General features: G+C 46.3%; 2 protein-coding genes across 3 annotated transcripts in view; one reads left to right on the top strand and one right to left on the bottom strand.

The window, feature by feature from the left end:
* The window catches only part of LIMS1 (LIM zinc finger domain containing 1), a 159,327-nt gene extending 143,242 nt beyond the window's left edge, over positions 1–16,085 (bottom strand). For both annotated transcript variants that reach the window (XM_079776943.1, XM_079776947.1), the window contains exon 1: positions 15,934–16,085. In XM_079776943.1, coding sequence (XP_079633069.1) covers positions 15,934–15,965 — 32 coding nt within the window. In that variant the 5' untranslated portion in view covers positions 15,966–16,085. The remainder of the gene's footprint in view (positions 1–15,933) is intronic.
* LOC307103365 (baculoviral IAP repeat-containing protein 5-like) lies at positions 3,521–5,435 on the top strand. The gene has a single exon (XM_079777660.1). The coding sequence runs from the start codon at positions 4,006–4,008 to the stop codon at positions 4,351–4,353; it is 348 nt and encodes a 115-aa protein (XP_079633786.1). The 5' UTR covers positions 3,521–4,005; the 3' UTR covers positions 4,354–5,435.
* Positions 16,086–22,486: the final 6,401 nt, after the last annotated feature.

Genomic DNA, 22,486 nt, shown 5'->3' with positions numbered 1-22,486 from the left:
TAGGTTGGTTGGGCATTTGAAGAGAAAGCCTTGAAACCTAGGAAAAGAAGTACAGAGCTGTGACCTTTTGTTGAACAAAGAAGTGAACTGAGAAGACACAGGTTTCTGCAGGGCACTTCAATGTGAACCCCAGCTCTGGCATTAACTGTGTGACTTGGTGAGTTCTTATCCTCCTGAGCTCAGTTTCCCCATCTGTATAGTGGGCATAAAAACCTACTTCACAGTGCGGCTGTGAAGATAAGGTTTGCTACATAGATGTTTCACAACTTTAAGGTACTTTTTGTCAAAGTAGGTAATTAATAAAAGTTTGATATTACCAAGAAAGTTTTCAAAAGAATGACTTAGCAGTGAAATGAAATAATCTAAACAGGGATGACTAAACTTCATTTTAATTCCTTCCCAATGTATCGTGGATGTTGGGTCTCTGCCACTAGAATATAATACACTGTAGAGTTAACTTAAACTAAATGTAAAAGCAATCTTGTCTTACTCAAAGTGTCGTGAATTTATTCAAACAATGTCACAGGTACCAAGCAGAGCCAGCTCTGAACTTTTCAATTCTCTAAAATAAATGAAGGAATAAAAGGAAAAATAAAACACATTTAAATCCAGTTTATTTTTCTTTGGACATTTAACAAATGTGATTAAGATATTCCTTTACTTACAGGGATTACAATGTGGCAGAAAAGATTAGACATATAAACTAATAACTATTATACAAAACAGTAGTTTATAGCTACCAAAAAAGAAGTCAAAATGCTTGAGAGAACAAATACAAACTCTGAATCCCTAATTTGCTAGCACACAACAGGGGCCCAATAAATATTCCAGAAATTCGTTATTTCATGGGAGAAGCAACAATTTTGCTCCAATTGCAGAGAAGATAGTTGTCTAGCCCAAGAGAACAACATGAGCAAAAGCACTGACATGGGAAAGCATCAGGAGTTTCCAGAAAATGGCAAATGGGTTCAAGTTTAGCAAAACGACTAAGGGAACAAACAGTGTGTGAGAAGCTATAAAGACAGGCTGGGGCCAGACCACAAACAGCCTTAAATTCCAGGCTCTGGTATTTGGACTTATTTGACAGTCAATAAGAAGTCATCTTAATATTTTGAAAAGAGAGGCCATACAGTATGACCAAAGTGTGCTCTATGAGAATCCGGAGCCAACATGATTGATAGAACAGTTAAGTTGAAGGATTCTCAAGAGGAGGGACCATGTCTCAGTCCCCTTTTGCATTCCCATTGCTACACCTGCGTTGTGCCCTGCATATAAAAGAAATCTGTTGAATCTACTGCATTGAGGAGGAGGAACCAGCTGTGGAGAAATAGGCAGCAATTCCCCACCCACTGTTATTCTCCCGATTTCTTCCTTACTATGTTAGCAAGGCAGAGTCTATATGGAGCAGCAAGGTGCAAATTTCTTACATCTTCATGTTACCCTAATTTTATTTCTAGCACTAGGCCCAGTGCACAAAATTCGTGCATGGGGGGGAGGGGAGTCCCTCAGCCCAGTCTGCACCCTCTCGCAATCCGGGACCCCTTGTGGGACATCCCTCTCGCAATCCGGGACAGCTGGCTCGCTCGCCTGTCTGCCTGATCGCCCCTAACCACTTCTGCCTGCCTGCCCAATCGCCCCTAACCACCTCTGCCTGCTGGCCCAATCACCCCCAACTGCCCTCTCCTGCCAGCCCGATCACCCCCAATTCTCCTCCCCTGCTGACCTGATCGCCCCCTAACTGCTCTCTCCTGCTGGCCAGATCGTCCCCTAACTGCTTGCTCCCCCGGCACCGGCCTGATCTCGCCCCTAACTGCTTGCTCCCCCGCTGGCTTGATCGCCCCTAACTGCTTGCTCCCCCGCTGGCTTGATCACCCCTAACTGCTTGCTCCCCTGCTGGCCTGACTGCCCCTAACCACCTCTGCCTCGGCCCCTGCCACCGTGGCTTTGTCCAGAAGGAAGTCAGATGTCCGGAAGATGTCCGGTCGACCCAGTCTAATTAGCTTATTACCCTTTTATTAATACAGATATGTTAATAAAGCATATACTATGTAAATTTTACCACCAATACTGTAACCCCTTTAAAAAACTCTGTACTTTATCAACATTTAACCTTTTGCACTCGGATGTCGAGTGTGACTCGACACGGTTAGCATCGGTAGCAGCTCTTTTTAAAAAGCAAGCGAGTGCAAAGGGTTAAATGAAAAACAGAACACACCAAAAACTATTGTTCCGCTTCAAATGTTTAATATGCACTGGGATTTTATTTTGCATTCTCTAAAATCTTTCCCTGTCTTAAAAGATAATCAGGATGAAGATGAAAATGAAGTCAGTAAGAACGGAGTAAGAAAGAGATAGGATTCAAAAGAAAATTCTAAGGTAGGAACTCAGCAAGAAAGTGGATACAGGAAGTGAAGGAGAGGATGAAATAAAAACTCACTATGTGAGTGCCATTAACTGACATGGTGAAATCAGAAGCTGTAAATTTGAAGAAAAGCAGCAGGATGGTAGGAAAAGTCAACACCAAAACTACAGTTAACATTAACAGAGCATCTAGTAGGTTCTTGGCATGATGTTAAATTCTTTAAAAATTACTACATGCATATGGTTAAAAAAAAAATCAAAACAGTATAAAAAACTTCCCTCTCATTCTCGATTCCTAAACTCCTTAGATTTGATTTGTATCCGTTCAGAAATGTTTAATTTGCCTTCATATTTAACTCTCACAACTCTCTGAGACAGATGGTATCCTATATAAAAAGAGGTGATATGCAAATTGACCATCACACCCTCACAATATGGCTGCCTACCACCAGGCCGGCAGGGGGGTTAGTAAGGGACAACCAAATGACTGAACAGCAGGCTGCGTGGGGCAACCGGGCCAGCAGGGGGTTAGTGAGGGACGACCAAACGACTGAACAGCAGGCTTCATGGAGCAACCAGGCTGGCAGGGGGGGTTAGTGAGGGACGACCAAAGAACTGAACAAGCAGGCTCTGTGGGGCAACCAGGCTGGCAGGAGGGCCATGAGGGGCAACCAGGCTGGCGGGGGGGGCGGGCAGTTGGGGGCAATCAGGCCGGCAGGGGGGCAGTAAGAGGCAACTAGGCCGGTGGGGGGGCAGTTAGGGGTGACCAGGCCAGTGGGGGGTTGCAGTTGGCGGGAACCAGGCCGGCAGGGGGGGCAGTTGGGGGTTATTAGGCTGGTGGGGGGGCAGTGAGGGGCAAAGAGGCTGGGGGGGCAGTTGGGGGCGACCAGGCTGGTGGGGGGGGCAGTTGGGGGCAACCAGGCTGGCAGGGGGGCATTAAGGGGTGACCAGGTCGGCAGGGGGGGGCAGTTCGGGGCAACCAGGCAGGCAGGGAGGGGGCAGTGAGGGGCGACCAGGCCAGCAGGGGGCAGTTAGGGGCAATCAGGCTAGCATGCAGAGGTAGTGAGGGGCGATCAGGCCAGCAGGGTGGAGCAGTTAGGGGCGACCAGGCAGGCAGGCGAGAGATTAGGAGCCAGTGGTCCAGGATTGTGAGAGGGATGTCCGACTGCCGGTTTAGGCCCAATCCCCTAAACCGGCAGTCGGACATCCCCTGAGGGGTCCCAGATTGAAGAGAGTGCAGGCTGGGCTGAGGGGACCCCCCACCCCGTGCACGAATTTCTTACACTGGGTCTCTAGTCCTATATAATAAAAGCCCAGCGATCAAACAGCGGAATGACCAGAATGACCAGTCGATCAGTTGCTATGATGCACACTGACCACCAGGGGGCAGACGCTCAATGCAGGAGCTGCCCCCTGGTGGTCAGTGCGCTCCCACAGTGGGAGCGCCACTCGGCTGACCAGGATGAGCAGCTGTTCCTGCTCGGCTGACCGGAATTAGCAGTGCTCCCACAGCGGGTCTGTCCCTGCAGGCCATGTCCCCCACCAGTGCACGAATCCCATGCACCGAGCCTCTAGTTATTTTATAAATTAAGAAACTGAGCTTTAAGTGATTTGAATCACAGCATTGCTCGGGGTGGCGGTGGGATGGGTGTCGTGTCGTTGCCCGTGGCCTGGCAGCTCTACCTCAAGAACCACCGCATCTCTACGTTCAAGAACTGGCCCACCGAGACCGAGCCTGACCTGGGCCAGTGCTTCTTCTGCTTCAAGGAGCTGAAAGGCTGGGAGCCAGATGACAACCCCATAGAGGAACAAAAAAAGCATTCATCCGGCTATGCCTTCCTTCCTGTCAAGAAGCAGTTTGAAGAGCTAATCCTCGGTGAATTTTTGAAACTGGACAAAGAAAGAGCCAAGAACAAAGTGGCAAAGGGAGCCAACAATAAGCAGAAAGAATATGAAGAAATCGCAAAGAAAGTCCACTGTGCCATTGAGTAGCTGGCAGCCATGGAGTGACGCCTCCTGCACGCTCCTGGTCCCATGCGGATGGCGTCGGTGCTAAGGCTCGGTCCCCAGTGTCGCCGCTGCTCTGTGGGGCCGTAGCAGTGACTCAGGAAAGGAGAACACTGACAATGTGAAAAGAGAACATTTAAATTGCAGTGTTTTCTCTTGAAAGTGGTGCCACGGCTTTCTGTCTGCACCTGGTGTTGCTGAGTGCCATGGCTGATTCTCTTTTCTTTGGTAGTTATGGCTTTATTGATCCTGGAGATACCAGGGTGGGAGGTGGCAGGTGTGGTCACGTGGGCTTCCTGAGATTTATATGAACGCATCATAGGTCTTTGCTGCTGGACGAAGAGGATTAAGGATGCCAATTCAAGTGTTTTTGCATAAAAAAAAAAGAAACTGAGCTTTAAAAAGGTTGAGAGGGCAAGGCCATAGAGCCAATGAAAGGACAGAACTGGGGTTGGCACACAGGCCCAATGATCTTGGCGCACACCTCTATATACTCAGAGACCTCCTACAGAAACAATGGCACAAGTGGTCAAGTGTTTGAAACAAACAAACAAACAAACAAAAATGGAACCCAAATGTCCATCAAGGACTGGTTATATAAATTATATCACATGTATACTGTGAAATACCACATAGCCATGAAAACTAAGGTTAAAAAACATAATGTAGATACCCAGATATTACACATAGGAAAACCTCAAAGACAGTTTATGAGGTTAAAAAAGCAATTGCCAGAAATGGGTAATTATTGTTCATTGAGCATAGAGATTCAGTTTGGAAGATGAAGAGGTTCTGGAGATGTGAATATACTTAATGTGAATGTACTTTAATGCCTTGAATGTACACTGCAAAGGTAAATTTTATGTTACGCATATCTTACCACAATTTTTAAAATCCTGGAAAAACAGCAATTGCACAACAGTATGATTTTTTTGTTTGTTTGTTTTGTTAATCTTCACCCGAGGATATTTTTCCACTGATTTTTAGAAAGAGTGAAAGGGAGAAGGAGATCACAGACTTTTCAAGGACGAGAAGTCGCTGACCACGGAGGCAGACAGCTATCCCAAGATAACGTCAACAAGGCCTGTATACTCACATACGGATATTGCTTGTTTTATATCATCTGACTGATATTGATTGAATGTACATAAAATGATTTTCATATTATTATTAACCTTATGGTTCCCTAGTGGAAACAATATCTACCTCCCCAGACCTCTTCCTTTACTAGATATGAAAAATTTAACTTGGATACCTGCTGATCTTTCCTACCTACTACACAATGATGTTCTAGTTATCAGGTATGATAGTGAAATTAATGCCTTGTTAGCCACATATTGGTCTTCTCCTACTATCAATATAAGCTTTGGTTGTTGTTGTTTTCTGGCTCTATCTATTATAAAGGACCCACCTTAGGCAAGTACCTCCAAGAATATCTCCCTGATAATTCCACTGGTAGAATTGTATATGGATGTCATCTGGATGAATATTGTATGGCTATAGAGATGGGTAATGAATAGCTAAGAAAAACACCTAGATATAATGGCCAAAGGCTTGCAGCAGCCTGTCCTATCTGTCATAGCATTTCATGTCCTCAGACTCACCAGCCATGCTCTTATGGCTGGATGTCTGTGAAACAAGAAATAAATCAATGGGTCCCCATTTCAGAAATTATTGACATCATTTGGTGGGTAGATATGTTTATAATTACCCCACCGTCCTTGTGTCCTGGATGTTTGAGGAGCCCTATGAATACTCAAACTCTAGCTCATTTGGGAGTCCCCTTCACCCATTTATGGCATGGGGAACTCAACATTTTTGGCTCCACTCAGTATACCCTAACTGCTCCCGAGCCATAGCTACCCAATGGCAACAACATTTCTGGTGGATCCAACAACATTGGTCTCCCTAAAAGAAGCAAAAGAGGAATACTTGGAGGAGTAGGGTCTGGCCTTGGTATCCGGGACAAGCTGAACTTGCAGCTAATAAAGAATGTCATTCATTAGAAAAAGATTTTTATCTAAAATAGGTCATATAGAGGGAATGCTGTTTCAGGAAGAAGGAAAAAGAGTGGGAAGCAGCATGGAAAGACAATAAAGCCTTAGTTTAATGGATAGAACAGGCTCGACAGACTATAAAAACTCATGCCCAACCCAACAATGGGAACGTGCCTGTGCCCTAACTCAACTGGGCCTGTTGTCTATGCTAATGCGAGGAATCTGAAGTGGCTATGAAACAATGGCCAACTATAATGGCTGCAGAAGCCCAGGCCAGACACTTACGGGACTCATATGGTTCCCCAGGAATTTGGAAAATTTTAAATGGGAAATGTGATCTACGACATTGTGTTTTTAATAGCCCAGGTGCCAGTTAAATCCTAAGCTTAAAATTCCCAGTAGTTCAACTGGCTGGCGTAAGGACCATCCTCAATAATACTAGAATACTTCCAATGGGAAGTAGATGGGCCATATTTAAAAATAATAAACAAGGTGAACCTATCTCACTGTCTGAAAATTGGAAAAGTGAATGGTTATGCCCTCAATCCATATGGAATACTGAATTCACCCAGTCCTGGCTTATTGTATCTACCCCAACAAATAACAATATAGTATATGGGAAAGGGGCGTTTTTGCTGGGAAGGGTTAAAAGCAATTTTTACTGTAATATCACCAAGTTTACATTAAATAATACTAGAATATGGTGTAATACTGAAAATATAGGCAGAATGACTTTGCCTGATGTTCATAAAATCTGTGATAATATTGATACTGAAAAACCAATGTATTGGGAAATTGAACTCCTCCCCATGAAGCCATTTTTATGGGAACTAACTGGCCAGAAGAAAATTAGAGCTTCTAGATAATGAAATAGTAGAGTCTTAATTCACCTGGCCAAACATATCATAAGGTACCAATGACAGTGGATGAAGGAGGAAAACATAACTAGCTTAATAAAAAATTATGATAATACATGTAAAGCGTTTTTCGGTTGGCTGTGATACTTGTTCCCCTTAGACTTTTCCTTGTCTAGTATTAGACATTTTCTGTTCCTAATCAGTGTTATTGGTTTACTATTGTTACTTTTGTTCTTGATATGTAAATGTTATATTAGATGCAGAAAAGCAAAACGTAAGACAAACAGCAAAAAGACTCAGATCATGGTGGCTCAAAATTAGAAATGATCCAGAATACTTTTAACAAGGACATATAGGATCTGATTGCCTCCCATTTACCTGCCTTTTTAAATATATATATATATAATTCGACCTTAAATGCCATCTAAGGTTATGGTCTTGCCCCATCCCCAGTGGTCCACCTGTTCAGCAAGACATGCTGACACTGAGACATCCTAGGAATGAGCCTTCCTAGCACCGTGGGACTCCATTATCCAACCAAAAGGTTGGTCATCAATGCATCCTTTGGATTGATTTATGACCAAAAGGGGGCTGTGTGGACGAAAGGAGCCACATGCTAACCTGACAAGCTCAGGGGAGGCCAGTGTGGCAGTCTTGAAAACTCAGAGACCTAAAATAACCACAAAAGATGGTCTGAAAATTAAATATTTAACTGCAGTCATGTCCTAGGCTGATATTTTCCATGACAAAGATCAACTTAGATCTTTCCTGAGCCCATTTGCCTTTTTGCCTCTAAGATAACATATCTGTGAGGTGTCTGGGTAATTTGTAACTTCCTTTTTTCTGGAGCCCCTGGGGCACAACCCAATGTGGTGGGCGCCAGGACAGATGCCTCAAATTCCTTCATTATCATGTTAATTGTTCCTGTACCCACCTAAGTATGTGTCCATCATTTTACTTTTTATCCAATCCCAGGGGTTTGACTTTATCCCACCTCCTTAATCCATCACCAATGAATTTCACGTAACCCACGTATGTCCCTCCTTGGATTGCAATGTATAAATACAGATGTAACCCGCCATTCTTTGGAGCATTATCTCAATTCGTTGAGGTTCTGCTTCCCGGCATATGTTGACAGTTTGGCTCAAATAAACTCACTAAAATTCTTAAGAAAAAAAAAAAAAAAAAAAGAGATGAAAGGCTGGCACGAGAAGAGATAGAACCACTGCTGTTGGGGAATGCACAGTATGTGGCAACAGGCATTGCAGCTCTTACCTCTCAAGTACATTAAAATTAAAGTTTTAGAAGACAACATGTCAACAGTCCAATATGTAATGTAGATATTTCTGTGGTCAGGAAGCCACAGCTTAAAACATAATTACAAGAAATGTAAAATCAACAGATAGTTTGGTTTAATCTTCCTTCTATTTTAGTGCAACCCTAGCTATAAACATGACCTCTACTAAGGTTTACTTAAATGATTATCTGAAGAACAAATACAACATTATCCTACCTAATTAAGAGGGAATATGCTAATTGACCCTCACACCGTCGCAAAGATGGCAGCACCCACATCCAATAAGGAGGGAATATGCTAATTGACTGTCCCACCCTCAAAGATGGTGGCGCCCACAGCCAATAAGGAGGGAATATGCTAATTAACTGCCACCCCCTCAAAGATGGCGGCGCCCACAGCCACAAGATGGTGGCATCCAGTCCTCTCAGCCCCGCTGGGGCGGCAGACAGGCCTGGCCGCTCCACGCACCTGCCTCCGGAGTCCACCAGTTCCCTCAGTCCCCCAGCCACCCAGGGCCGGCCCGAAGTACAGGCAAGCCTCGAATGGCAGCTGCCCAGCCGCCCAGGGCCACCTGAGGCTCAGGTAACCAGGGCCAGCCGAGGCTTGCACTGCTGGCAGTGGCAGCAGCAGAGGTGTGATGGGGCATCGTCTTCCCCTGATCACCGGGTTGCCTCCCACCCCTGAGGGCTCCCGGACTGTGAGAGGGGGCAGGCCGGGCTGAGGGGTCCCCTCTGCCAGTGCATGAATTTTCATGCACCAGGCCTCTAGGTGAAAATAAAGACTGTCAGAATAAAGCTCTGCTCTCCCATCACTAATCCATAGCTGTTGGAAGTTTCCTTGGCCCAGTGTAGGGGCAGAAATGAAAGCTCACTTCCTGTGCTCACATTTAGCAAAAGAAAAAGCTATTCAGAAGATGGTCTAAGGAGCTACCACAAAGGAAAGGGATGAGACTTAAAATAAATAAGTAAATAAATCAAGACTTCACAGTCCTGATAGTTTTCTCTAGGACAGTGGTCGGCAAACTCATTAGTCAACAGAACCAAATATCAACAGTACAATGATTGAAATTTATTTTGAGAGCCAAGTTTTTTAAACTTAAACTATATAGGTAGGTACATTGTTATTAACTTAATTAGGGTACTCCTAAGCTGGCCTAAGAGCCACACTCAAGGGGCCAAAGAGCTGCATGTGGCTCACAAGCCGCAGTTTGCTGACCACAGCTCTAGGACTATAGGACACAGAACAACCAGAACTGAAAGGTATCTTTTCTACCAACAAATCTCCATTCCTTTACTAAAAAATTAAGAGCTCAGCCCTGGTAGGGTAGCTCAATTGGCTAGAGCATTATTCCAATACTAGAAGCCCGATGCACGAAGATTCGTGCAAGAATGGGCCTTCCTTTCCCTGGCTCTTGGCACCACCTTTCTGCTCCAGCCCTGGAGCCACCTCTTTCCGCTCCAGCCTTGCCTTCCCACAATGCCCAGAGGCCCTAAGCAGCTGGGGCAGTGCCATGGCAACAATGCAAGCGTCCTGCCCCAACCCCAGCAACTCGGCGCCTGTGCATGCAAATTAACCCACCATCTTTGTTGGGTTAATTTGCACACTCACTTCTGATTGGCTGATGGGCATCGTGAAGGTACAGTCAACTTGCACCTTTCTTTTTTATTAGTGTAGATGCCAAGGTTGCGGGTTCGATTCCCAGTAAGGGCACATAAAAGAATCAACCAATGAATGCACAAATAAGTGGCACAACAAATCAATGTTTCTCTCTCTTTCAAATCAATAAAAAAAAAAATTACAACAAAACAACAAGAAGGCCCACTACATGGGAGAACATATTTGCAAATGGCATCACTGATAAAGGTTTAATCTCCAACATCTACAGGCAGCTGATGCAACTTAATAAAAGGAAGATAAATGATCCAATAAAAAAATGGGCAACAGACCTAAATAGAATCTTTTCAAAAGAAGACAGAAGGAAGGCCAAGAGACACATGAAAACATGCTCAACGTCACTAATTATCCGAGAGATGCAAATCAAAACAACAATGCGGTACCATCTCACACCTGTCAGAATGGCTATCATCAACAAATCAACAAACGACAAGTGTTGGCGAGGATGCGGAGAAAAAGGAACCCTCGTGCACTGCTGGTGGGATTGCAGACTGGTGCAGCCACTGTGGAGAACAGTATGGAGTTTCCTCAAAAAACTGAAAATGGAACTCCCATTTGACCCAGTAATCCCACTCCTGGGAATATATCCGAAGAAACTAGAAACACCAATCAGAAAGGATATATGCACCCCTATGTTCATAGCAGCACAATTCACCATAGCTAAGATTTGGAAACAGCCTAGGTGCCCGTCAGCAGATGACTGGATCAGAAAACTGTGGTACATCTACACAATGGAATACTATGCTGCCATAAAAAAGAAGGAATTCTCATCATTTGCAGCAACCTGGATGGAATTGGAGAACATTATGTTAAGTGAAATAAGTCAGTCAATGAAAGAAAAATACCACATGATCTCACTCATTTATGGATAATAAAGAACATTATAAAATTGAACAAAAAGATAGATACAGAGACAGTAAAGCATCAAACAGACTGTCAAATTACAGGGGGAAGGTTAGGGAGAGGTGGGGGAGATAAGAGATCAATCAAAGGACTTGTATGCATGCATATAAGCATAACCAATGGACGCAAAACTCTGGGGGGTGAGGGCATATATGGGAGTGGGGTGGGGGGGGCAATGGTAAGATATGTACACATATAATACCTTAATAAAAAAATTGAAAAAAAAAAATTAGAGCTCAATTTCCTAACAATACAAACAGGCATAGAGCACTGAAGTTTTGATATTTTGTTTTTGTGCATTTTTAAAAAATATGGAACACTTCACAAATTTGCACTGGGGCTATGCCAATCTTTTCTGGATCGTTCCAATTTTAGTATATGTGCATTTTAGTATAAACCAGCACTGAAGTTTTAGGAACACACTCACTTCCACGACATTTACCCTTTTCATAGCAACAGTGGCCACAGTGTCAGGGAAAATCCTTCATGGCAGCAAGTTGCTCTTTCCAGTCGTTCTTCATGGCTTAGTTATTAAGTCCCATTAAAACTCCCCAAAACTAGAAAGCACATACTACAACAAGCATCCAGTACATATTTTAAAGAGAACTCTCTGTATACGTTCCTTTTAAATATCTCAAATATGTACACTTCCCTCATCATTTAGAATGTCATTAACAGTGGTTCTCAAAGTATGGTCTGGAAACCTGAGGAGGGAAGGGCAGACCTTTCCAAGAGGTCTAGAAGATCAAAACTATTTCTCATAATAATGCTAAGGAGTTCCTAAGAAGCTGATATACTGATATAGCCTTGTGCACTGTGTTGACACTTTCACTGATAGTGCAAAAGCAATAACAGGTACAACTGCTGGTCTCTCAGCACTAATCAAAGCAGTTGTAGCATAACCAAATTCTTCATGTACCTACAGGAAAAGAATGCCAATTTCTCGTTTAAGTGTCCTTGATGAAAATGGTACAGCCACTCTAGAAAAGTCTGTCAAACAACCTGGCAATTGTACTCCTGGACATTTACCCCATAGAAAAGAAAACTTATTCTATATAATAAAGAGGTAATATGCAAATTACGCCATGACATGTAACGACCGATCAGCAGGAGGGCAGGGCAGCAAGCTACAAGCAGCGGAGAGCTACAGGAGGGTGGGGCAGCAAGCTATGAGTGGTGGAGAGCTACAGGAGGGCGGGGCAGCAAGCTACGTGCGGTGGGCGGGGCAGCCAGCTGAGGCAAGCAGCAGTAAGCTACTCACGCATGGATCTGTGTGCAGGGCCACTAGGGTTTACATAAAAACCTGTCCACAAAATTCACAATAGCTTTATTATTAACAGGAGGCCCGGTGCATGAAATGCATGCATGGGTAGGGTCCACATGGGGGTGGCCATCTTTGACCCCATGGGGGCATCCATCTTGTGTGTTGGAGTGACGGTCAATTTGCATATTACCAGTTTATTAGATAGGATAGAGAGAGAGACTAGTGGCCTGGTGCACGAAATTCGTGCACAGGGAGGGGGGTGTCCCTCAGCCCAGCCTGCACCCTCTCCAATGTGGGACCCCTCAGGGAATGTCTGACATCCCTCTCAGAATCCGGGACCACTGGCTCCTAACTGCTCACCTGCCTGCCTGCCTGATCGCCCCCAATTGCCGCCCCCCCCGCTGGCATGCTCACCCCCAACTACCCCCCCCGCCAGCCTGATCGCACCCAACTGCCCCCCCCCACCGGCCTACTCACCCCCAACTGCCCACCCTGCTGGCCTGCTCGCCCCCAACTTCCCCCTCTGCTGTCCTGATCACCCCCAACCGGCCTGCTTGCCCTGAACTGCCCCCCACCGGCCTGCTTGCCCCAACTGCCCCCCACTGACAGCCTGCTTGCTCCAACTACCCCACCCTGCCAGCCTGCTCGCCCCCAACTGCCCCCCCGGCCCGCCTGCTTGCCCCTAACTATCCCCCTGACAACCTGATCACCCCCAACTGCCCTCTCCTCCTGGCCTGATCACCCCTAACCACCTCTGCCTCAGCCCCGTCGCAATGGCTTTGTCCTGAAGGACGTCCAGAAGGTATCCCAGTCTAATTAGCCTATTACCCTTTAATTAGTATAGACTAGAGGCCCGGTGCGCGAAATGCATGCATGAGGAGGTCCCTCAGCCCGGCCTGCACCCTCTCCAATCCAGGATCCCTCTCGGAATCCGGGACTACTGGCTCTTAACTGCTCACCTGCCTGCCTGCCTGATCACCCCCAACTGCCTCCCCCCGCCAGCCTGCTTGCCCCCAACTGACCCCCCCTGCCAGCCTGATCGCACCCAACTGCCCCCCCCGCCAGCCTGCTCACCCCCAACTTCCCACCCTGCCGGCCTGCTCACCCCCAACTGCTCCTCCTGCTGGCCTGCTTGCCCCCAACTTCCCCCCTGCCATCCTGATCACCCCCAACTGCCCCCCTGCCAGCCTGATCACCCCCAACTGCCCCCCACTGCCAGCCTTCTTGCCTCCAACTGCCCCGCCCTGCCGGCCTGCTCGCCCCCAACTGGCACCCCCTGCCGGCCTGCTTGCCCCCAGCTGGCCCCCCTCTGCCGGCCTGCTTGCCCCCAACTACCCCCCTGCCGGCCTGATCACCCCCAACTGCCCTCTCCTCCTGGCCTGATCACCCCTAACCACCTCTGCCTCAGCCCCGTCCCAATGGCTTTGTCCAGAAGGATGTCCAGAAGGTCTCCCAGAAGACCTCCCGGTCTAATTAGCATATTACTGTAATTAGTATAGACTCGAGGCCCGGTGCACGAAATGTGTGCATAGGGGGAGGGGGGGGGGTCCCCTCAGCCTGGCCTGCACCCTCTCCAATCCGGGATCCCTCTTGCAATCCAGAATCACTGGCTCCTAACCACTCACCTGCCTGCCTGCCTGCCTGATGCCCCTAACTGTTCCCCTGCCAGCCTGATGACCCTAACAGCTCTCCCCTGCCGACCTGATCCCCTTAACTGCGCTCCCCTCCTGGCCTGATTGCCCTAACTGCCTAACTGCTCCCCCCTGCCAGCCTGATCCCTCTAACTGCCCTCCCTCCTGTTGTGATCCTCCTAACTGCCTATCTGCTCTCCCCTCCTAACCTGATCCTCCTAACTGCCTATCTGCTCTCCCTTCCTCTCCATGCCCTTCGGACCCCAGTGCAGGTGTGCTGAGAGCTCTCTGCCGCAGCCCCGCCCCGTTCTGATTGGTCATTGCATGATTGTCCCAGGCAATTTGCATATTCCTCTATTAATAGTATAGATAATAGTATAGATAGCCCCAAATTGTAAACAGCCCAAATGTTATACTCTTTACTAATACTGTATATCCACTGTATAATTAGTCTTTATTTTTTACAAATATTTTAAATATTGTATCAACTTAATATTTAATACATTTTAATAAAGAAAAAATATCCTTGATGAAGCAGTACAAATTATGAATGTTATTAAATCTTGACTCTTGACCTTCATTTTTGTCACTTCTGAAGAAAAGAAAGGTATGCATATCCTGGCCATTGTGGCTCAGCTGGTTGGAGCACCAAAAGGTGGTGGGTTCAATTCCCCGTCAGGGCACATGCTCAGGTTGCAGTTTGATCCCCAGTTGGGGGCAACTGATCGATGTTTCTTTCTCACATGGATTTTTTTTTCTCCCTCTCTCTTCTTCTCTCTGAAATCAATTTTTTTAAGAAGTTTTTTAAAAAGAGGTATGCATGAAGCACTTCTGCTGCATACCAAGGTAAGCCAGCTGTCTCGAGGAAAAGCACATATGTTAAAAGAACATAAATTAAATGCTTTTTTCATGATACATTTTTACTGGAAACAATAACAAGACAAACCATGGTTTGTAGACGTTTCTTGAAACTGAACAAAATGAACCTGTCACTTGGAGGAAAACAATTGGTAATAGTTGTCTACCAATAATAAAAACCGAGATTTCAACTGAAAATTAGAATGTTGGAAAACTTGTATCCACCACCTTGAGCCTGACTGCTTCTCCATACTTACGGGAAATCAGCGGTGCTATTAAAAAATGATTTAGCGATATTGTATAATGAAATGTGTCAGCAATTTGGAAGATCTGCCTTAACTGGGTGAATCAGTATTTTCCAAATGATAAACGTAAGATGTTACAATGGGTAACAAGCCCATTTAAGCTGCAGGATAGAACAATGAATGTTAATGTACCACATGTGAAGAGTTCATCTGTAAGGCTTCAGATTTCACATCCAAACCAATCTGTAAGAAACTAGCAGTAACCTCTTTGGGTGCAGTAACAAAGAATACCCACAATTACTTAAAAACCTACTAAAACACTCCTCCCCTTCCCAACCACTTATCTGTGTAAGACCAGATTTTCTTCATGTAATTCAATCAAAATATATGGCAATAAACTGAAGGCAAAAGAGATAGGAAAATCCAGTTGCTTTGCCTCAGTTTTCATTTCTAATATAGTAAATACCTATAGGCACAACTACCACAAGTTATTTTCCATTTTTAAAATGGGGGCTAAGACCGCGGGCCTGTGTCACATTCCTATTGCTAGAATACACATTATTCACTCAACGAATGTCTGCCGCGAGCACTCTGCTAGGCACTACGGCAGGATTCGCCCCCAGAGCGCTCAGACCGGGCACCCCGGGAGCCGCTAACCCCAGAGGCCGCGAGCCAGTCCCGGGGCAGGGCGCGGGAGGCGGAAGCGGGTCGGAGGGCCGCCGGGCCCAGGGCGGTCCGCGGGGGCTCGCCGGCCGGAAGGGGCGCGGAGCAGGGCCGGCGGCCGCTCGCAGCCTACGTGGCGGGGCTCAGAGCGCGGCCGGGAAGGGCCCGAACTTTACCTGTTGGTCATCCCTGCCGCCACGCCCAGCATCTCTCCGCGCGGGCCGCCGCTCCTCCGCACCTCGGCCTCCGCGCCCCAACCGCGTCCTCCTCTCGCCGCCGCAGCCGGGAGTGGGCCGACGGGCGGGCCACCGACAGGAAGGAGAGGCGGACCAGGGGCGGGGAGGCCACCGCCTCGTCCTCCGCCTCCGCCTCCATCCCGGGCCCGCTACGGGCGGGGCTGGCCACGCGGGGGCGCGCGGCGCAGGGGACGGGGAAGTGGGGGCGTGGCGGGCGGAGACGCAGAGCCCCGCCCCGCCAGCAGGGCCCCGCCCCACCAGCAGAGCCCCGCCCCGCCAGCAGAGCCCCGCCCCGCCAGCAGAGCCCCGCCCACCAGCAGAGCCCCGCCCCAGCAGCACGGTCCCGCCCCGCCAGCAGGGCCCCGCCCACCAGCAGAGCCCCGCCCCGCCAGCAGGGCCCCGCCCCGCCAGCAGAGCCCCGCCCCGCCCCACCAGCAGGGCCCCGCCCCACCAGCAGAGCCCCGCCCCGCCAGCAGGGCCCCGCCCCGCCAGCAGAGCCCCGCCCCGCCAGCAGAGCCCCGCCCACCAGCAGGGCCCCGCCCACCAGCAGAGCCCCGCCCCGCCAGCAGAGCCCCGCCCCACCAGCAGAGCCCCGCCCCGCCAGCAGAGCCCCGCCCGCCAGCAGGGCCCCGCCCACCAGCAGAGCCCCGCCCCACACGCGCGCCGGGCTGAGGACCCGCTCACCGACCCGGAAGTCCCGGGCTTGCGGCGGAGCGGTCGCAGGGCTGGGCTCTGCCTCCCGTCTTGGGTGACAGCTTCGCTCGCTGGGAGCGGAAGGCGCCGGCGGTTCTCATTCCCCGAGTCGGCTCTGATTCAGCTTTGCTCACGGACCGCGGCTCAGGGAGGGAGCAACTGGGCCACAGTGTTGGGGTCCGCGGAGTTCCCCCGGTCCCGGTGAGGGGCCCTGAGGAGACCCACCGGAAGCTGGCCAGCACTGACCGCTGTCTGTGCACGAAACCTGGCGCGCTCTGGGGTGCTCAGTGGGGTTTTCACGGCGCTTAGGAATTGGAGAATTAGGAAATCTAACCTTTCTTGAGACACTCCAGTCTTCCCACTGCCTGTTCCTTCCCCCTTGTCCTCAGTCCCTTCTGCCCAGTCACTCTACCAAAACTGGAAGTCTGCAAAGCATCAGGTTATTTACCCTGGGCATAAAAAACAATCTCTTCCAGGATATCTGATTTTTTTTTTCTTTAATCCTCATCCGAGGACATGCTTAGAGAGAGGAAGGGGAAGAGAGAAAAACACACGATGTGAGACAGAAACATCGATTGGTTGCCTTCCTAAGTGCCCGGACTGGGAACTGGCAGCCAAGCTTTGTTCCCAGACCGGGAATCCAACGGCAACTTTCGGTGCACGAGACCTTGCTCAACCAACTGAGCCACTCAGGCTGGGCTAGGATGTCTGATTGTGACTTTGTATCTATACTTAATTTCTAATCACAGAATGAAAACTTTTGTCTCCTACTAGTCTAGATATGTGATGAGAAACACTGGATGCCTTTGACATCCTTAAATCAAGATAAATTCTAAGTAGAGCAAAAATTTACATGTAAAAAATAGAACATGTAAAAATACTAGAAGAAAACTTGGGAGAAAATAATTAAGGTTGGAGGGAAGAGAAACTGTCCAAACAAGATATAAATCCCAGAAGTCATAAAATTTGATATCGATAAATGTGATGACCAAAAAAAGGCAAATTTCTTTATGACAAAAGAATCAGTAAGAAAAAGTTCACCAATTCAAAAAAATAGAAAAGGTATATACACAGGTTTCCACAGAAATACGAATGATTTTTAAAGGCACAAGAAAGTATCCAATATTAAATAAAAATTTAAACCCTTGCCGGTTTGGCTCAGTGGATAGAGCCTAGGCCTGCAGACCAAAGGGTCCCCGGTGTGATTCCAGTCAAGGGCAGGTACTTCAGTTTCAGGCTCCTCCCAGCCCGGCCTTGTGCCAGACACAACAAATCGATGTGTTTCTCTCACATAGATATTTCTCTATGTCTTTCCCTCTCTCTTCCATTCTCTCTAAAAATCAATGGAAAAATATCCTTGAGTGAGGATTAACAAAAACATAAAAATAAAAAATTTAAAATACCATGTTTTAATATATGGGCAAAGATTAACAATTGGACAATATACTGTTTTGATGAGGATACAGGGAAACAGGTGCTTTGATTTACTGTTGATAGGAGAATAAATCCACACAATTTTTGTAGAGGACAAGTGGGCAACATCATAATGTGAAATTCAACTCCACTTTGATCAGGAAATCCACATTCTGGAATTTATCTTACAGATGTATTCTTATGTGTACACAAACAGTATGCACAGGTTTTAAAGATATCTAGGGAACAATTTATAAAGTGAATGACATAATGACTGGAATTTTCTTTAAAATGTGGGGGTGGGAGTGGGGGATGTGGGTAGGAGTATCAGTGAAACAAAATTGGCCATAAGTTCATAACTGGTGAAGCTGGCTTATAGGTATATGGAGTTCTTTATATTCATTTGTCTACTTTAGTGTATATTTGAAATTTCAAAATGAAAATGTTTTAAAAATGGAAACAAGAATATACAAGGAGAATCTCTGTAATTTTGTTTTGAAGAGCAACTGAGAAAGTTTATTTAACCAGGACATGAATAAATTATGGTTCCAACATATAATGTTATGTAGCTATTAAAAAATAAAAATAGGCTGCTTTGCAGACGTGAATGCACCAGAGCCACCCATGACCAGCCATGATGAATCCTACTGTGTTCTTTGACATCACCATTGAAGGTGAGCCCTTGGGCTGCATCTCCTTCATGCTGTTTGCAGACAAAGTTCCAAAGAGAGCAGAAAACTCTTGTGCTCTGAGCACTGGGGGGAAGGATCTGGTTACAAAGATTCCTGATTTCACAGAATTATTCGGGATTTATGTGCCAGGTCAGTGACCTCACATGCCATAATGGTACAGTCAGCAAGTCCTTCTATGGAGAGAAATTTGATGATAAGAATTTCATCCTCACTAATCATCTGAGAGATGTAAATCAAAACGACATAAGATATCACCTCACACCTGTCAGAATGGCTATCATCAACCAACAACAAGTGTTGGCAAGGTTGTGCAGAAAAGGGAACCCTAGTACACTGCTGGTGGGAATGCAGACTGGTGCAGCCACTGGAGTTTCCTCAAGAAATTAAAAATGGAACTCCCATTTGACCCAGTCATACCACTTCTAGGAATATATCCTAAGAAACCTGAAACACCCATCAGAAAGAATATATGACCCAGGTGACCGACAGAGACTTGGCCGACAGCAGCTGCCCTCTCACTCCAACAAGAATTGTTTGAGTTGCCCTGTACCCATGGTGTGGGGAAGGGGGTTTACGATATCTAAATCCAGCCTACCACCAGGAATGCTCAGGACCTACTCAAGAAGGCAAATAATCCCTTCCACCAATATTTACAGGGTAAAACAAGATTATTGTTAGAGTAATAAATTTGACAGTAAAATAGTAGTCAAGTTTTCAGACAAATTTAAATTGGCTAGTTGAAACAAGTGAATATTCTAGAAAAATTAATTGTACCAGACAAAAAGGTGTTCCTAAAGAGTCAACTAAAATTTTTATTGGTACTTCATCTCATGATAAAAGTGTGCACCATATAATGAACCTAAAACAGCTATATTATAGTGCAAAAAATTAAAATTTAAAAGCCACCAAGAATACATTATAAAATTTTCAAAAGCCTCCTAACATTTAAATCAAAAAAGGAGGGGATAGTAGAGGAATATCATGTAAGGAAAAATATCCTGTAAGTAAATTACATCTAGAAAATTAATACGTTAGAAAATTAATTGTAAGGCTAAAAGCAAGACACCCATGAAAAACACACAAGGTGACAAAACAAGCCAGAGGAAAATCATTTGGGCAAAAATTGAAAAAGGATCCCCAGTCAAATTTATAGAAAATATTCCTTTATTAACCTTTGGTCGAGAATATGTTTGTATATTTTCAGAAAACAACTCCGAGACCATGTGGATTCCAGCAAGAGAGGAATCGACAGGACTACTCCAGCCATGAAGACAGAAGAGAAGCAGTCCAGAGACGGAAGACGCTGATGTGGCCTTCCCATACTAGCAGTTAGCAGCTGTGCATCACTGCAGATTGCCCAGGACCAAACCGGACAGAGTCGGACCTGCATTACCACCATTTGTCCACCATCCAGAACTGAAATGTCAGTGCTGACATGTACACATAAGGAACTGTTGGACATTGAAATTGGGTCTCAAAAGAACTGTTGGCCCAGAAAAAAAACTCACTACACACTGATTCATTTGCCTGTCACCATAACCATTATTGCTTGTCTCATTTTCGGTTCTTATAAGTGTATTTTTAATAGCACATGATCTCACTCATCTAGGGGAAATAATGAACAACATAGACTGATGAACAAGAACAGACCCAGAAACAAGGAGGCATGGATCAGACTGTCGGGCCTCAGGGGGAGGGTAGGGAAGGGTGGGGGTAAAGGGGGAGACCAACCAAAGGACTTGCGTGCAGGCATATGAGCCTAACCAGCGGTTAAGGACAACAGGGGGGTGGGGGCATGTGTGGGGAGGGGTGTGGGATGGGAATGGGGGGACGAGGACAAATATGTGATACCTTCATCAATAAAGAAATTAAAAAAAAAAAAAAAAAAAAAAGAATATATGCACCCCTATGTTCATAGCAGTGCAATTTACAATACCTAAGACTTGGAAACAGCCTAAATGCCCATCAGCAGATGAGTGAATAAAAAACTATGGGAGTTTTATACAATGGAATACTATCCAGCAATAAAAAGGAATGAACTCTTACCATTTGCAACAGCATGGATGGACCTGGAGAGTATTATGCTGAGTGAAATAAGCCAGCCAGAGAAAGATAAATATCACATGATCATACTCATATGTGGAATCTAATGAACCAAATAAGTTGATGATGAAAAATAGACCCAGAATCATAGAACAGACTGTTGAACCTCAGAGGGAAGGCAGGGAGGGTGGGTGGGAAGAGATCAACCAATGAACTTGTATGCATATATGCATAACCCATGGACACAGACAATGGAGTGGTGAGGGCCTGGGGGGGCAGGGGAGGGGGGAAGGACGGGAGCAGGCTGGAAGAGGTTAATGTGGGAAAAAGGGGGACCTATGTAATACTTTCAACAATAAAGATTAAAAGAAAAAAATTTTTTTAATAAAAAGGAATTTCATCCTGGCATATGGGTCCTGGCATCTTGCCCATGGCAAATGCTGGACCAACAACAAATGTTTCCCAGTTTTTCTCTGGACTGCCAACACTGAGTAATTGGATAGCAAGGGTTTGGTCTTTGGTCAGCTGAAAGAAGGCATGGATATTGTGGCAGCCATAGAGTGCTGTGGTCCAAGAATGGCAAGACCAACAAGAAGATCATCATTGCAGACTGTGGACAACTCTAATCAATTTGACTTGTGTTCTAGCTTAACTACCAGACCATTCCTTCTGTCCTTCAGAAGACACCCCTTTACCCCCATCTGCTTGGAATGTTCTGTAACCTCTGTGCTCTCGCTGCACTTCATTGGGTTCCATATTTTCCTTACCCCTTCCAAGTCTAACTGGATTGCAGAGTTCAGTTTATGATTATGAAATAAAAACTAAAAATTTTTCAAAACAATAAATAAATAAAATCAATGGGCCATATGAAAAGATGCTCACATAACTCAGTAATGGAGTGGTGAGGGCCTGGAGGGAGGGGGGATGGGAGTGGGCTGGAAGAGGTTAATGGGGGGAAAAAGGAGGACCTATGTAATACTTTCAACAATAAATATTAAAAGAAAACAATTAAAAAAAATAAAATAAAAAGGAATTTCATCCTGAAGCATATTAGGATACTGCAAATCAAAATCTCACTAAAATACTACTTCATGCCCATTAGAATGGCTACTATCAACAAGTGCTGGCAGACATGGAGAAATTGGAACCCTTATGCACTGTTGATGCAAATGTAAAATGGTGCAACCACAGCCCAGCTGGCATGACGCAGGGATTGAGCTTTGACCTATGAACCAGGAGATCACAGTTCGATTCCTCAGTTGGGCATATGCCCAGGTTTCAGGCTTGATCCCCAGTGGGGGGTAAGCAGGAGGCAGCCAATTAATGATTCTCTCTCATCATTGTTTCTAACTCTCCGTTCCTCTCTGAAATCCAGGGGAAAAAAAGTATATTTATCCTATCTAATAAAAAGGGAATATGCAAATTGAACATCACACCATCACAAAGATGGCGGCGCCCAGGGTTTCCATAACACAAGATGGCTGCACCCACAGCCAGCCTTAAGAAGCAATCAGCAGGGACCTGAGGCTGCGTGGTGCTGGGCTGGGCAGGGGACCTGAGGCTGTGCTCCCCACCCAGTGGGGCTTGACAGGGGACCTCAGGCCATGCCCCCTGCCCTGGCGCCAGGCCGGGGGACCTCAGGCCATGCCCCA

Source organism: Cnephaeus nilssonii (assembly GCF_951640355.1).
Source record: "Cnephaeus nilssonii genome assembly, chromosome: 7".
NCBI classification, from domain to species: Eukaryota; Metazoa; Chordata; class Mammalia; order Chiroptera; family Vespertilionidae; genus Cnephaeus; species Cnephaeus nilssonii.
Note: the sequence above shows the minus strand (reverse complement) of the source record. Positions and strands in the feature narration are given on the sequence as shown.